The sequence below is a fragment of the Anas platyrhynchos genome, chromosome 23, assembly GCF_047663525.1.
Source record: "Anas platyrhynchos isolate ZD024472 breed Pekin duck chromosome 23, IASCAAS_PekinDuck_T2T, whole genome shotgun sequence".
Classification (NCBI taxonomy): Eukaryota; Metazoa; Chordata; class Aves; order Anseriformes; family Anatidae; genus Anas; species Anas platyrhynchos.
The window spans coordinates 4,726,492-4,742,001 of NC_092609.1; the positions used below are offsets into that span (position 1 = coordinate 4,726,492).

At 59.4% G+C, this 15,510-nt stretch overlaps 2 protein-coding genes across 3 annotated transcripts; both read left to right on the forward strand.

The window, feature by feature from the left end:
* The first annotated feature begins 41 nt into the window (after window positions 1-41).
* Window positions 42-3,944, forward strand: LOC113840511 (uncharacterized). Of its 2 annotated transcripts, XM_072027158.1 has the most exons (4): window positions 42-1,653; window positions 1,758-2,737; window positions 2,876-3,108; window positions 3,395-3,941. In XM_072027158.1, the coding sequence occupies exons 1-3, from the start codon at window positions 459-461 to the stop codon at window positions 3,065-3,067; spliced, it is 2,367 nt and encodes a 788-aa protein (XP_071883259.1). In that variant the 5' UTR covers window positions 42-458; the 3' UTR covers window positions 3,068-3,108; window positions 3,395-3,941. The 2 variants fall into 2 exon arrangements, with proteins under 2 accessions (XP_071883259.1, XP_038022965.2); XM_038167037.2 differs by having other exon boundaries at window positions 1,758-3,108; window positions 3,395-3,944.
* Window positions 3,945-9,145: 5,201 nt separating this feature from the next.
* On the forward strand, window positions 9,146-12,435 carry LOC139999337 (uncharacterized). Its single transcript, XM_072027159.1, has 4 exons — window positions 9,146-10,415; window positions 10,520-11,427; window positions 11,566-11,798; window positions 12,085-12,435. Exons 1-3 carry the CDS (start codon window positions 9,221-9,223, stop codon window positions 11,755-11,757), a joined length of 2,295 nt encoding a protein of 764 aa, XP_071883260.1. The 5' UTR covers window positions 9,146-9,220; the 3' UTR covers window positions 11,758-11,798; window positions 12,085-12,435.
* The last annotated feature ends 3,075 nt before the right edge of the window (window positions 12,436-15,510 follow it).

Sequence of the window (15,510 nt, forward strand, 5' to 3'; positions counted from 1 at the left end):
TAACAACCTGTCTGCATGTGGGGCAGAAAAGTGTCCATTTACTTTCTCTTCACATATTTATGGGGTAAAACCCGTGCTTGGGCAGGGTTTCTCACCTCAGAGCTACACTTTCCAGCCTCTTGTGAGGGTTTTGTCACGTCCTGCTCAACAGAAATTACCATGAGCAAGCCTGCTGTGAGGACTGAGGGAAGGAGATGTATGGACGTTTGAGATCTTTTAGATTGTACCAGGTAGGAAAGATATACCTGTGCAGCAGATATTGAGAGCATAGCACTAATTAATTAGAAGTGGAAGAAAGGTACTTAGCGGCTCAGTTCCCAGGCTGAAGGCCGAGCTCCCCTCCAGTTCCCTGGGGAAGGAAAACCATGGAAAAGTCCTCCAAGAGAGGGGAATTCTTTGGGACGAGATCTCTTTGGATGAAGGGAAAAATCTGCTTGTGTTGATGGGAAATCTTTTGTATGGGAATCTGTTATCTTGTGAGCTTGTCAGGATGGGAAATGACCATGAGGATGAAAGCTGGTCCTGGGCTGGGAAATGCTCAGGACGGGCAAGAGGCGGTGTGGAAGCGTGGTGGGCATGGCAAGTGCTGCGTGGGAGGGCAAGCCTGCTGGGGATGGCCAAGTCTTGCGCTGGGCAGCCTGCTTGGCTCCAAAGCCTGCAGTCCTCCCCAAGATGTCGGCGAGGGGCTGGTCAGCCGTTGGGACGGAACGGCCGTTGCGCGGGTTCCCCAAGCAACCGCCCCACTCTCCAGCCACCATGGCAGGTCCAGCAGCCGGCTCCCGCTCCTCCCGGGGCTGCGGCCCTGCTGGCGAGCCCAGCGCCCCAGAGCTCAGCCCAGCGCCCTTTTTCCCACAGAGGGTTTCCCCAGACGGCTTCTGCGGCTTGCGCAGACGCAAAACTCCCCCTTCGTCGTGTCAGCCGTGCCGCCAACGGTGGCTGCCTGGCTGCTGCCCTCCCTCCCCGGAGCGACGGCGCTGCCCTTGCAGCCCCTGCAGGTACCCACCCTCCCCTCCGCGCTGCCCCAGGCCACCGTCTGGCACGTGGTGCCGGGGGTCCAGGGGCAGGTGCTGCAGCTCCCCGCCGGGGTGCAGCTGCCACCTGGGGGGCACCTCCCAGCCCAGGGGCACCACCTGCAGCTTGGGCAGCTCCCCGCCGTGGGGCAGCTCCCTGCTGGGGGGCAGCTCCCCGCTGTGGGGCAAAACCTGCAGCTGGTGCAGCTCCCAACCATGGGGCACCAGCTGCAGCTGGTGCAGCTCCCCGCCGTGGGGCAGCTCCCCCACACCGCTCCTCCCTGTGCCCCCGTCCATCAGTGGGGACAGCCCATGGTGACGGGGACACTGGTGCCCCACCATGCGCTGGGGCTGGGGCCCAGGGCCGTGCTCCATGGGGAGCTCCTGCACCCCGCAGGCACCTGCCTGTTGCAGGCCCCCGCCCAGCGCAACCCCCCGCCACCCCTCGTCCCGGGGCCTCCGCTGCGGGGGCAGGCGCTCCCCACGCCCCGCACCCTGAGCAGCAGCCGGGGGCAGCTGCCGGAGCCCTGCTTGCACGCCGTGGGGCTCAGCGAGGACCAGGGGCCCCCGCTGCCCGGCCCCACTCCCCCCGAGCCTGCCCAGGCTCCAAGGACCGCCAGCACCCAGACGGCGACGCCCGACGGTGAGTTTGGGGCTGGCACAGCCGGCCGCTTGTGGCCCCACACCCAGGGGCCACGGGAAAGCTGACATCGCCCGTCTTGGGGGATTTGCTTGCTTCGTCCTCAGCGGCGACAGCCCCGCAGGTGCCTGAGGAGCCCCCGCAGCTGCCCGAGCTGGGCCCCGATGCCTTGGCCGAGGCCTTTCCAGAGCTGGCAGGGGACAGCCAGCAGCTGCAGCACGTGCAGGACGAGCTCCTGGCCCACCTGGACATCCCCATCCCCGACATGGAGGAGCTGCTCAGCTGGCTCGATGCCGTGGAGCCCCAGGACGCCTTCCCCGATTTGCCCAGCAGTCCTGCCCTCAGCCGCTTCCTCTCCCAGCTGCCCGACCTCTGCGAGGACATCGAGGAGCCGAGCACGCAGGGACTGGAAGCCACAGGAGCCCTCGGTGAGGTCCCCTCAAGCCCTGGGGTGCGCCCCGAGAAGCTTGAGGGTGGGCTGTCGCTGCAGTCCCCCGTCGTGCCAGCAGTGAGCCCCCCCCTCAGCCCTGCAGCCAGTCCCCTGCCCAGTGCGCTTAGGAGCCCCCTACCCAGTCCACCCCTGAGTCCCCCCAGGAGCCTCCCTGACACCCAGGTCCTCAGTGCCCTTAGGAGAGCCCTGCCCCAACCCCCCCAGCGTTCCCTCAAGACCCGCCCCAACCCCAAGGTCCCCAGTGCCCTTAGTAGAGCCCAGCCCAAATCCCCCCCGAGTTCCCCCAAGAAACGCCCCAACCCCAAGGGCCGCAGTGACCATAGGAGACCCCTGCCCAAACGCCCCCTGGGTCCCCTCAAGAGCCCCCTGGCTGCCCCTGCGTCCACCGGCACCGAGCGGGGGGCCAAGCGCCCCGCGCCCAGCAGCACCCCCGGGACAGCGCAGAGCTGCCAGCACAGGAGGCCGACGACAGAGAACCCCCCCCGCAAGGAGAGGAAGATGCTGCTGGGCCAGGCTGGCCAAGGCCGCAAGAGACCGTGCCAGGGGAAGACGCGTGGCAGCAGCACGGTGGCTGGCAGCAGCAGGGAAGCAGGCAGCAGCGGGCAGCAGCTGGCGATCAACAGCACCACGGCACCGGTGAAGAGAGCGCGAAGCCCGGGGGCTGCAGGGGGGCAAGGAGCAGCGGCACCAGCTCCCCGCAGAGCGCGGCTGCTGCCGGAGACTCCGAGTGGGGAGCCCCGTGCCGTGCGGCCCCAGGACAGGCTCTGTCCCCAGGCCAGCGGGGCCAAGACGCTGGAGGAGTCGGTGCCCATCACGCCGCAGCAGCGTCCCGAGCGGGAGCGCCTGAAGAAGCTGGCCCAGGAGGAGCGGCAGCGGGCGGCCCACCAGATGAAGATCGGCCCCGTGCAATTCTTCGTGCAGCGGCAGAAGGACCACGCCAGAGCCTACTCTTACGGCTACCCGTGACCGACCTCGGGCTTCTCCTCGACGGCCCCTGCAGCACCCAGGCAGGCACAGAGACCTCTGCAGGCACCTGCTCCAGCTTCAGCCACGCTCCTCAGCCCTTGCCCCTCTCGCTTGCCCTCTCCCCTCTCTCGTGCTGGAGCTGGGGGATGAGCTTGCCACTCTCAGGGATGGGCAACGGGGGCAATGGAAAATGCGTGGCTCACCGAGGAAGGTGGCAATGGGAAGCTGGGGAGATGCTGGCAGCGGCTGGGCTGGGAAAGCTTGCCCATGGCAACTGCTGCTTGGGACACCAAAGGGCTGAGAGACAAGACTTGGTTCTTCTTTCAGGGCATTGCTCTTCTTTCCTGCCTTCTGGATTAAATTCCTCTCCTTACGTGGTCACTCAGCAAGGCCTCTGCCTGCAGCTCTTCTTGCACTGGGATGCCAAGGGGATTTCATGCAGCCCGCTCCCGCTGCCCATGCTCAGGCCGTGCATGGATGTGGGCATGGCCAGCACGGACGGCAGAAGATGGATGGATGGATGGATGGATGGATGGATGGATGGATGGATGGATGGATGGATGGATGGATGGATGGATGGATGGAAGAATGGGAGTTGGGAATTGAGCCTTGGGAGCAGCAATGGGAGGTGGCTGGGATAGGAAATGATCAGTGGGATGGGAAGTGATGATGGGGATAGGAATTCATTGTTATGGGAAAAATGGGTTTTATTTTTATTAAATTTAAATTTGTTAATTTTCATTTAATTTGTTGGTTTTATTATTTATTTCATTAAATCCACTTTATTGACTGTGTTGTACAGTATGGCATTGTTTTCTTATTATAAAATTATAAGTATTCGTATTTAATAGTATTAAATATTTTTATATATTGATATATTACAAATTGTACATATCATTATTTATCATTTTGTTTGTTTCTCTTCCTTTTCTACCCTATTAAACTCTCCTTATCACAACGCACTGGTTTGGACTTTATTTTTCCTTCCGAGTCGTTGCGCATTCACTCCGGATGGGGGGACATCAGCGAATGCCTGTGTGCTTCAGATCCAAGGTCACCTTTGCCCTCAGCTCAAGATCCATCTTTGCATCTGTTGTTGTGAAACAATGTTAACAACCAGAAAAAAAAAAAAAAAAAAGTTTATGTACTTCCTAGCAGCAGCTGTAGGTTTGCCGGGGTCTGCTCTCTGCATTTGGAAGACCATTCCGTGCTCTTCCGCCCCTTCAGGAGGAAATGTCTGGTTCTAGGAAAATGCGTCTTGACCTGATGCAAAGCTGTGACGCAGCCTGCAGCCCCTGCAAGCCCTGGGATTGTCCCTGCAGCCCCTCCAACAACTCTGATGTTCCCTGCATCGACTTCAACCACTGCGGTGGGACCTGAGGCCCCTCAAAGCCCTGTCACTCGCCCTGCAGCCCCTCGAGCCCCTGGCATGTTCCCTGCAGCCCCTCCAAGCCTGGCACAGGCCCTAAGAGCTGGCTCCGGGGACTACCCCGGTGCTGTCTCAGGCGCCAATACACACAAGGGGAAGGAATGCATGCAGAAGTCATCTCGTTTCGGAAAGGCAGAAAGTCCTCCCAAGAAGGGGAAGGAACAAGAGGAAGGCGAGGCAGGCTCCCCCAAGGTAGGGCCATCCCAGGGAACAGGAGGCTGTTGGAAAGGAGAGCAGAGAGCAAAGCAGCAGCAAGCAGGTGATCCCCATCCCTGGGCGAGCTGCGAGCCATGGGACAAGATTGCAGCTGTCCTCCAGGCGAGCACATTGTCAGCTGGCTGCTGCGCTGCTGGGATAGCAGCTGCGGGAGCCTGGCAGCAGAGGGCAGGGAAGCCAAGCAGCTGGGATCCTTCTCTGGGGAAGGGGGCACTGAGCAAGCGCTTGCAAACGGGGCACAAGCCCTCAGCCTCTGGAGGCGGCGCCTGGCAGGCGTGAAGGAAAGGGATCCCTTCAAGGAAGATGCTGTGGGCTTGCTGAGGCTCGAAGAACAGACGCTGCTGGCTGCTACCAGCGTGCTGCAGCAGCGGCAAGAGAGAGCAAAGCGTGGTGGTTTTCCTCAGCTGGGCAGCTGAGCTCCAGCACAAGCGCTCTCTCCCTGCCCCTCCTCCAACGCCAAGGGGAGAAAAGAGGCTGGAAAGGGCTCAAGGGCTGCCAGAAGGACAGGGAGATCACTCCCCAAGGAGCGTCACGGGCAAAGCAGGCTCAGCACAGCCTGTTCCAGTCCAGCGCGGGGCCTGCTCCTGCGGGGGCTCTCCACAGGCCGCGGCCTCCTCCAGGCCACAGCCACCTGCTCCACCGGGGGCTCCTCCAGCCACAGGGGGGCTGCAGCGTGGAGATCTGCTCCACGGGGGACCCATGGGCTGCAGGGGGACAGCCTGCTCCACCAGGGGCCTCTCCCTGCACAGGCCGCAGGGGAACTGCTGCTGGGAGCCTGGAGCACCTCCGGCCTCCTGCTGCACGGCCCTTGGGGGCTGCACAGAGCTTTCCCACTCCTCCCTGAGCCAGACGCTGCTGGGCAGCAGCTTTTGTTCCCTTTCTTAGATGGGCTCTCCCCCAGGCGCAAACATCATCCTTTTGCTCTGCGTTCTGGGCAGCAGCGGGTGGGTCCCTCCTGGAAGGAGCCTCCTGGAAGCGGCCCTGAGCTCCCATGGGGCAGCTGCTGCATTCTCCTCACAGAGGACAGCCCTGCAGCCCCCCGCTCCCACAGCCTGGCCACGCAAACCCAAGCCAAGACACCGAGCGAGCCTCCCTGATTGCCAGGCAGCAGCTGGCTCAGCCTGGGACCCCAGGCCAGTGCCCACAAGACTCTCCTGGGCCTTCCAAAGCAAGCCTTGTGGGGACGGAGCACCCACAAAGAACGGACTCACACAACAGGACTCCTTGCCAACACCGCCTCACAGACACCTGGGCCTTGAGCGAGCTCATTTCCTTCCCAGGAGCTGAAATGTGCCGTTTCGGGGGCATTTGGGGGCTACAGCGTGCTGCTAAGAGGCATGCTGGAGCTCCTGCAGGGCAGTGCTTCCACTAAGGCAAGGCCTTTTCTGCATCTTCTACTGCCCTGCAAGCGAGGATGCTTGGGGCACACAAGAAGCTGGCAGGGGACACAGCTGCAGGGATTGCAGAAGACACAAGCAAATGCAGACTTGGCTTGGGGACGCTTTCTGGTGGTAACTGCCCAACACAAATGACCTCCAGCAAGTCTACTGTGACGACTAAAGGAAAGCCACTGGTGTGGTTTAACCCAGCCGGCAGCTAAACACCACAGAGCCGTTCGCCCACCCTCCCCCCTCCCTTGTGCTTTCCAACAAAAGCTTTTCTCTTATTGTATGAAATCATCTGCAATAGATTAACCCTTGTCATTATTCCTATCTCAGGAATTAACTGTGACACCTGGGGAACAGGTGAGCTTACTGTGACCCCAGGGAGAGCCTTCCTGTACTTAAAGGCAACCTATAGGAAAGCTGGGGAGGGGGTCTTCATCAGGGCCTGGAGTGACAGGACATGGAGTAATAGCTTCCAACTGAAAAGTTACATTTCTAATATATGTTAGGAAGAAATTCTTTACTGATAGGACTTCGCATCCTGTGCATCTGCCAACTTCTGCATCTTATGCTTGCCTCCCCTACTTAAGAGAGGATGCTGGAGTGCTGGGTGAAACACTCAGACCTTACGTAAGCAAAGCAAGACCTTAGCTTTTGCATTCAAAGATGTGCCCAGTATGTTCAGCTAAAACAACTTCTACCCTACAGCGTTTTGTTGAAAGTTCCAATTTCCGTCTCAGTTTCATGGACACCAAATTTTCCAGCAGGATTTCCGGGCCAGTGTTGTCTGTCTGTGATCGACTGCTTTGCTAGATCATCGTTCAGTGCTCCCTCTGCCAGGCACAGGCCTTTTTGTCTTAATCCCTTGTACGAAAACTTGCAGAGGTATATGGGGTAGCAGTCAGCAGTGTAAAAGAATGAGATATCCTGCCTTCATACATAGATATACAACACAACATGAAAGAGCTCAGCAAGGTCCAGCAAGGAAAGGAAGCAATGCAGGAGAAAGACAGGACAACAGGGACAATGGGGAGCATAAGGGAGGAGGCAGCCAGTGGCCTTAAAAACAAAGCCTAAAAAATAACTTCCAATAGCGGGACATAGTGAACTGGAGCTCTGGGGTCTGCATCTAGAGATGTCTTTTCTATTTATCGTGCTGTTGTGGAGATGGGTCCTCTGGCTTTGGTCATGTTTTTTCATGTTCTGCAATTATCTCCCAAGAGATAATTGGGAATTTTCCGCCCTTGTTGGGCGGAAAGGTAGAGGTGTGCTCCAGAAACACAGTGACGGCAAGGAGTCCTCCACTTCATTCTTCCAGTTTTTTCCAGCTGGAAGCATTCATAGTTGTCAGCTGAATTGGTTTTGAGGAGTAGGAAACACAGCATTGCTGGATTTCTGCTTTCTCCTAGATCTTAGCAGACCACATTATGATAGTTGTTCTTGTTTTATGTTCTTATGATACGTTATGTTATTATCTATTTTTTCTATGTTATGTTATTTTATGTTCTTATGTTACGTTCTTACGTTCACAACAGAACTCATTTCCAGTACTGCCTCAGAGACACCTGGACCAAAGAGCAGGGCCTTGAGCGGGTAGCTCACAATGACCGAGCTCATTTCCTTCCCAGGAGCTGAAATGTGCCGTTTCGGGGGCATTTGGGGGCTACAGCGTGCTGCTAAGAGGCATGCTGGAGCTCCTGCAGGGCAGTGCTTCCACTAAGGCAAGGCCTTTTCTCCATCTTCTAGTGTCCTGCAAGCGAGGATGCTTGGGGCACACAAGAAGCTGGCAGGGGACACAGCTGCAGGGATTGCAGGGATTCCTAAAGTCATAGCCAAATCCAAGAAAGAGAGGAGGATGTGATGCTTTTGATAGAAAGGAGCTGGGTTTGGGGGCAAAATCCGTCCCTTTTTCTATCCCGGAGACACCCAAGGGCATAGGACAGCAGCACTGCAGGGCAGCAAGAGATGCTGTGCATTTCTCTCGTCGCCCTGAGACAGCCACTGGGTGACGATGGTGCCAAGCGTCTTGAAAGAGACCTTGCTTTCTCAGGCCCAGGTGTCCAGCTGCATGCCAAGGCAATCCCTGGCTCCCAGGCGCAGTTGCCAGGCCCAAGGCCGAGCTCCCCTGCGAACCCCCAGCCCAGCAGACCTTGCTCCTGGCGTTGTGGAGCAGCCATTTCACGGGAGCCTTTTCTCCTGGCAGTCAGCTTAGCGCCGTAAGCTCTGCCAGCGGGACGCCTGAGAGCCGTGGGAGCTCAGCAGAGAGTCCCTGTCAGCCTTGGAGCTCACAAAGGTGGGTGGCCACAAGTGCCCTGAGCGTCCAGCTCGCATTGAGGACTGCTGCTGGCACTCGAGGCGTGGAGGTCGGCATGGTGCAATGGGAGACGCCACTGTCCTGCTGGTGGGACAAGAGACACTGATGTGCTGCTGCTGCAGGAGGAGACTTGAAGGTGCTGCTGCTTCGAGGTGCTGAGGAGCGGGCAGCCTCCATGCCGGTGGCTGAGCTGAGCATGCTCCTGTTCATTAGCGCTCTCCCCTTCCTCTCTTTTTCTGGAGGTGGAGAGAGAGAAACGCACAGATCTCTTTCTTTCCCGGTAGGAAATGGAAGAGCCTTGAATCTACATATTGGCCAGATTCTGCCTGGCGCCCTTGGGACTGGGGATCTGTGTTGATCTGTAAGAAAGAGCAATCGTCAGCACAGCAAATCCCCGTGACCTTGTGTCTATCAGCATCGTCCCAATCCCTCTCTAGAGCTGTGGGCTGGCCAAGCTGTGTGTTGGATGGTGAAAGTGGGAAATGGGAATGGGTTGGGAAAGGATGAGTGCGCCGAGAAATCCTTGCTGGGCTGGGAAGACTTCCTTGGGGTGGAAAGGCATTGGGCTCGGCAATGAAAGAGATGGGAAATGTGCCCGGGGTTTGAAAGCATTGGGAAGCAAAAGCATTGGGATGGGCAATGGCTCCTGGGATGGGAAAGTACTGGGATGGGAAATCTTGAATGGGGTGGGTACCATTCCCTGGGGAAGGAAATACTTGGAAAAGTCCTCCAAGAGAGGGGAACTCTTTGGGACGAGATCTCTTTGGATGAAGGGAAAAATCTGCTTGTGTTGATGGGAAATCTTTTGTATGGGAATCTGTTATCTTGTGAGCTTGTCAGGATGGGAAATGACCATGAGGATGAAAGCTGGTCCTGGGCTGGGAAATGCTCAGGACGGGCAAGAGGCGGTGTGGAAGCGTGGTGGGCATGGCAAGTGCTGCGTGGGAGGGCAAGCCTGCTGGGGATGGCCAAGTCTTGCGCTGGGCAGCCTGCTTGGCTCCAAAGCCTGCAGTCCTCCCCAAGATGTCGGCGAGGGGCTGGTCAGCCGTTGGGACGGAACGGCCGTTGCGCGGGTTCCCCAAGCAACCGCCCCACTCTCCAGCCACCATGGCAGGTCCAGCAGCCGGCTCCCGCTCCTCCCGGGGCTGCGGCCCTGCTGGCGAGCCCAGCGCCCCAGAGCTCAGCCCAGCGCCCTTTTTCCCACAGAGGGTTTCCCCAGACGGCTTCTGCGGCTTGCGCAGACGCAAAACTCCCCCTTCGTCGTCCCAGCCGTGCCGCCAACGGTGGCTGCCTGGCTGCTGCCCTCCCTCCCCGGAGCGACGGCGCTGCCCTTGCAGCCCCTGCAGGTACCCACCCTCCCCTCCGCGCTGCCCCAGGCCACCGTCTGGCACGTGGTGCCGGGGGTCCAGGGGCAGGTGCTGCAGCTCCCCGCCGGGGTGCAGCTGCCACCTGGGGGGCACCTCCCAGCCCAGGGGCACCACCTGCAGCTTGGGCAGCTCCCCGCCGTGGGGCAGCTCCCTGCTGGGGGGCAGCTCCCCGCTGTGGGGCAAAACCTGCAGCTGGTGCAGCTCCCAACCATGGGGCACCAGCTGCAGCTGGTGCAGCTCCCCGCCGTGGGGCAGCTCCCCCACACCGCTCCTCCCTGTGCCCCCGTCCATCAGTGGGGACAGCCCATGGTGGCGGGGACACTGGTGCCCCACCATGCGCTGGGGCTGGGGCCCAGGGCCGTGCTCCATGGGGAGCTCCTGCACCCCGCAGGCACCTGCCTGTTGCAGGCCCCCGCCCAGCGCAACCCCCCGCCACCCCTCGTCCCGGGGCCTCCGCTGCGGGGGCAGGCGCTCCCCACGCCCCGCACCCTGAGCAGCAGCCGGGGGCAGCTGCCGGAGCCCTGCTTGCACGCCGTGGGGCTCAGCGAGGACCAGGGGCCCCCGCTGCCCGGCCCCACTCCCCCCGAGCCTGCCCAGGCTCCAAGGACCGCCAGCACCCAGACGGCGACGCCCGACGGTGAGTTTGGGGCTGGCACAGCCGGCCGCTTGTGGCCCCACACCCAGGGGCCACGGGAAAGCTGACATCGCCCGTCTTGGGGGATTTTCTTGCTTGGTCCTCAGCGGCGACAGCCCCGCAGGTGCCTGAGGAGCCCCCGCAGCTGCCCGAGCTGGGCCCCGATGCCTTGGCCGAGGCCTTTCCAGAGCTGGCAGGGGACAGCCAGCAGCTGCAGCACGTGCAGGACGAGCTCCTGGCCCACCTGGACATCCCCATCCCCGACATGGAGGAGCTGCTCAGCTGGCTCGATGCCGTGGAGCCCCAGGACGCCTTCCCCGATTTGCCCAGCAGTCCTGCCCTCAGCCGCTTCCTCTCCCAGCTGCCCGACCTCTGCGAGGACATCGAGGAGCCGAGCACGCAGGGACTGGAAGCCACAGGAGCCCTCGGTGAGGTCCCCTCAAGCCCTGGGGTGCGCCCCGAGAAGCTTGAGGGTGGGCTGTCACTGCAGTCCCCCGTCGTGCCAGCAGTGAGCCCCCCCCTCAGCCCTGCAGCCAGTCCCCTGCCCAGTGCGCTTAGGAGCCCCCTACCCAGTCCACCCCTGAGTCCCCCCAGGAGCCTCCCTGACACCCAGGTCCTCAGTGCCCTTAGTAGAGCCCAGCCCAAATCCCCCCCGAGTTCCCCCAAGAAACGCCCCAACCCCAAGGGCCGCAGTGACCATAGGAGACCCCTGCCCAAACGCCCCCTGGGTCCCCTCAAGAGCCCCCTGGCTGCCCCTGCGTCCACCGGCACCGAGCGGGGGGCCAAGCGCCCCGCGCCCAGCAGCACCCCCGGGACAGCGCAGAGCTGCCAGCACAGGAGGCCGACGACAGAGAACCCCCCCCGCAAGGAGAGGAAGATGCTGCTGGGCCAGGCTGGCCAAGGCCGCAAGAGACCGTGCCAGGGGAAGACGCGTGGCAGCAGCACGGTGGCTGGCAGCAGCAGGGAAGCAGGCAGCAGCGGGCAGCAGCTGGCGATCAACAGCACCACGGCACCGGTGAAGAGAGCGCGAAGCCCGGGGGCTGCAGGGGGGCAAGGAGCAGCGGCACCAGCTCCCCGCAGAGCGCGGCTGCTGCCAGAGACTCCGAGTGGGGAGCCCCGTGCCGTGCGGCCCCAGGACAGGCTCTGTCCCCAGGCCAGCGGGGCCAAGACGCTGGAGGAGTCGGTGCCCATCACGCCGCAGCAGCGTCCCGAGCGGGAGCGCCTGAAGAAGCTGGCCCAGGAGGAGCGGCAGCGGGCGGCGCACCAGATGAAGATCGGCCCCGTGCAATTCTTCGTGCAGCGGCAGAAGGACCACGCCAGAGCCTACTCTTACGGCTACCCGTGACCGACCTCGGGCTTCTCCTCGACGGCCCCCGCAGCACCCAGGCAGGCACAGAGACCTCTGCAGGCACCTGCTCCAGCTTCAGCCACGCTCCTCAGCCCTTGCCCCTCTCGCTTGCCCTCTCCCCTCTCTCGTGCTGGAGCTGGGGGATGAGCTTGCCACTCTCAGGGATGGGCAACGGGGGCAATGGAAAATGCGTGGCTCACCGAGGAAGGTGGCAATGGGAAGCTGGGGAGATGCTGGCAGCGGCTGGGCTGGGAAAGCTTGCCCATGGCAACTGCTGCTTGGGACACCAAAGGGCTGAGAGACAAGACTTGGTTCTTCTTTCAGGGCATTGCTCTTCTTTCCTGCCTTCTGGATTAAATTCCTCTCCTTACGTGGTCACTCAGCAAGGCCTCTGCCTGCAGCTCTTCTTGCACTGGGATGCCAAGGGGATTTCATGCAGCCCGCTCCCGCTGCCCATGCTCAGGCCGTGCATGGATGTGGGCATGGCCAGCACGGACGGCAGAAGATGGATGGATGGATGGATGGATGGATGGATGGATGGATGGATGGATGGATGGATGGATGGAAGAATGGGAGTTGGGAATTGAGCCTTGGGAGCAGCAATGGGAGGTGGCTGGGATAGGAAATGATCAGTGGGATGGGAAGTGATGATGGGGATAGGAATTCATTGTTGTGGGAAAAATGGGTTTTATTTTTATTAAATTTAAATTTGTTAATTTTCATTTAATTTGTTGGTTTTATTATTTATTTCATTAAATCCACTTTATTGACTGTGTTGTAGAGTATGGCATTGTTTTCTTATTATAAAATTATAAGTATTCGTATTTAATAGTATTAAATATTTTTATATATTGATATATTATTAATTATTCATATCATTACTTATCATTTTGTTTGTTTCTCTTCCTTTTCTACCCTATTAAACTCTCCTTATCACAACGCACTGGTTTGGACTTTATATTTCCTTCCGAGTCGTTGCGCATTCACTCCGGATGGGGGGACGTTAGCGAATGCCTGTGTGCTTCAGATCCAAGGTCACCTTTGCCCTCAGCTCAAGATCCATCTTTGCATCTGTTGTTGTGAAACAATGTTAACAACCAGAAATAAATAAAAAAAAAGTTGAGGTACTTCCTAGCAGCAGCTGTACCTTTGCCGGGGTCTGCTCTCTGCATTTGGAAGACCATTCCATGCTCTTCCGCCCCTTCAGGAGGAAATGTCTGGTTCTAGGAAAATGCGTCTTGAGCTGATGCAAAGCTGTGACGCAGCCTGCAGCCCCTGCAAGCCCTGGGATTGTACCTGCAGCCCCTCCAACAACTCTGATGTTCCCTGCATCGACTTCAACCACTGCGGTGGGACCTGAGGCCCCTCAAAGCCCTGTCACTCGCCCTGCAGCCCCTCGAGCCCCTGGCATGTTCCCTGCAGCCCCTCCAAGCCTGGCACAGGCCCTAAGAGCTGGCTCCGGGGACTACCCCGGTGCTGTCTCAGGCGCCAATACACACGAGGGGAAGGAATGCATGCAGAAGTCATCTCGTTTCGGAAGGGCAGAAAGTCCTCCCAAGAAGGGGAAGGAGCAAGAGGAAGGCGAGGCAGGCTCCCCCAAGGTAGGGCCATCCCAGGGAACAGGAGGCTGTTGGAAAGGAGAGCAGAGAGCAAAGCAGCAGCAAGCAGGTGATCCCCATCCCTGGGCGAGCTGCGAGCCATGGGACAAGATTGCAGCTGTCCTCCAGGCGAGCACATTGTCAGCTGGCTGCTGCGCTGCTGGGATAGCAGCTGCGGGAGCCTGGCAGCAGAGGGCAGGGAAGCCAAGCAGCTGGGATCCTTCTCTGGGGAAGGGGGCACTGAGCAAGCGCTTGCAAACGGGGCACAAGCCCTCAGCCTCTGGAGGCGGCGCCTGGCAGGCGTGAAGGAAAGGGATCCCTTCAAGGAAGATGCTGTGGGCTTGCTGAGGCTCGAAGAACAGACGCTGCTGGCTGCTACCAGCGTGCTGCAGCAGCGGCAAGAGAGAGCAAAGCGTGGTGGTTTTCCTCAGCTGGGCAGCTGAGCTCCAGCACAAGCGCTCTCTCCCTGCCCCTCCTCCAACGCCAAGGGGAGAAAAGAGGCTGGAAAGGGCTCAAGGGCTGCCAGAAGGACAGGGAGATCACTCCCCAAGGAGCGTCACGGGCAAAGCAGGCTCAGCACAGCCTGTTCCAGTCCAGCGCGGGGCCTGCTCCTGCGGGGGCTCTCCACAGGCCGCGGCCTCCTCCAGGCCACAGCCACCTGCTCCACCGGGGGCTCCTCCAGCCACAGGGGGGCTGCAGCGTGGAGATCTGCTCCACGGGGGACCCATGGGCTGCAGGGGGACAGCCTGCTCCACCAGGGGCCTCTCCCTGCACAGGCCGCAGGGGAACTGCTGCTGGGAGCCTGGAGCACCTCCGGCCTCCTGCTGCATGGCCCTTGGGGGCTGCACAGAGCTTTCCCACTCCTCCCTGAGCCAGACGCTGCTGGGCAGCAGCTTTTGTTCCCTTTCTTAGATGGGCTCTCCCCCAGGCGCAAACATCATCCTTTTGCTCTGCGTTCTGGGCAGCAGCGGGTGGGTCCCTCCTGGAAGGAGCCTCCTGGAAGCGGCCCTGAGCTCCCATGGGGCAGCTGCTGCATTCTCCTCACAGAGGACAGCCCTGCAGCCCCCCGCTCCCACAGCCTGGCCACGCAAACCCAAGCCAAGACACCGAGCGAGCCTCCCTGATTGCCAGGCAGCAGCTGGCTCAGCCTGGGACCCCAGGCCAGTGCCCACAAGACTCTCCTGGGCCTTCCAAAGCAAGCCTTGTGGGGACGGAGCACCCACAAAGAACGGACTCACACAACAGGACTCCTTGCCAACACCGCCTCACAGACACCTGGGCCTTGAGCGAGCTCATTTCCTTCCCAGGAGCTGAAATGTGCCGTTTCGGGGGCATTTGGGGGCTACAGCGTGCTGCTAAGAGGCATGCTGGAGCTCCTGCAGGGCAGTGCTTCCACTAAGGCAAGGCCTTTTCTGCATCTTCTAGTGTCCTGCAAGCGAGGATGCTTGGGGCACACAAGAAGCTGGCAGGGGACACAGCTGCAGGGATTGCAGGGATTCCTAAAGTCATAGCCAAATCCAAGAAGGAGAGGAGGACGTGATGCTTTTGATAGAAAGGAGCTGGGTTTGGGGGCAAAATCCGTCCCTTTTTCCGTCCAAGGGCCACTGCCACCAGCCCCATCCCTTCCACTCCGAAAGTCGCCCCTCCTCAACAATCCTCACTGGGTTTAGGAATTGTTAGCATGGGAAGTGGGAAATATTTGGGATAGTAAATGATTATTATAGTAATTATTATTATATTATTATTATAGTAAATGATAGTAAATGATTATTGGGTTGGGAAATCTCCGGGATTGGATTTTTTTTCTTCTTCATTGTCATTTCCCATATCAATCGCTCAGTTTAATATATTATTGAATAATTTTTGTTCACTTTTTAATGTCTGCCTGCAATCATTCATAGAATTAATGCAGTGGGTGCCCTAACACAGTCCACTCCTGCTTCCCCTGCCTACCCCATGAATTTGTGTGGGGATGGCCACCATGGAAAGGAGTCAATGTATGGGTAGAGAATAGCCCTGGGTCATGGACACCCATGGGAGACTCAGGGAGTGGCAGGAAGAGTGTTTCCCATGGTACAGGGAAGCGGGGGTGGTTGGGGCTGCTTTGCAGACATACAGACTTATACAGATGCCTTGCATGTAATTGCTCTTC

Bases quoted from the DNA above. Each gene is read 5' to 3' on its own strand.
- LOC113840511 (XM_038167037.2), top strand. From the start codon at position 459: ATGGGAATCTGTTATCTTGTGAGCTTGTCAGGATGGGAAATGACCATG. The intron at 1,654-1,757 runs GTGAGTTTGGGG...CTTCGTCCTCAG, and splicing joins CCAGACGGCGACGCCCGACG to CGGCGACAGCCCCGCAGGTG.
- LOC139999337 (XM_072027159.1), top strand. From the start codon at position 9,221: ATGGGAATCTGTTATCTTGTGAGCTTGTCAGGATGGGAAATGACCATG. The intron at 10,416-10,519 runs GTGAGTTTGGGG...CTTGGTCCTCAG, and splicing joins CCAGACGGCGACGCCCGACG to CGGCGACAGCCCCGCAGGTG. The intron at 11,428-11,565 runs GTGAAGAGAGCG...CTCTGTCCCCAG, and splicing joins TCAACAGCACCACGGCACCG to GCCAGCGGGGCCAAGACGCT.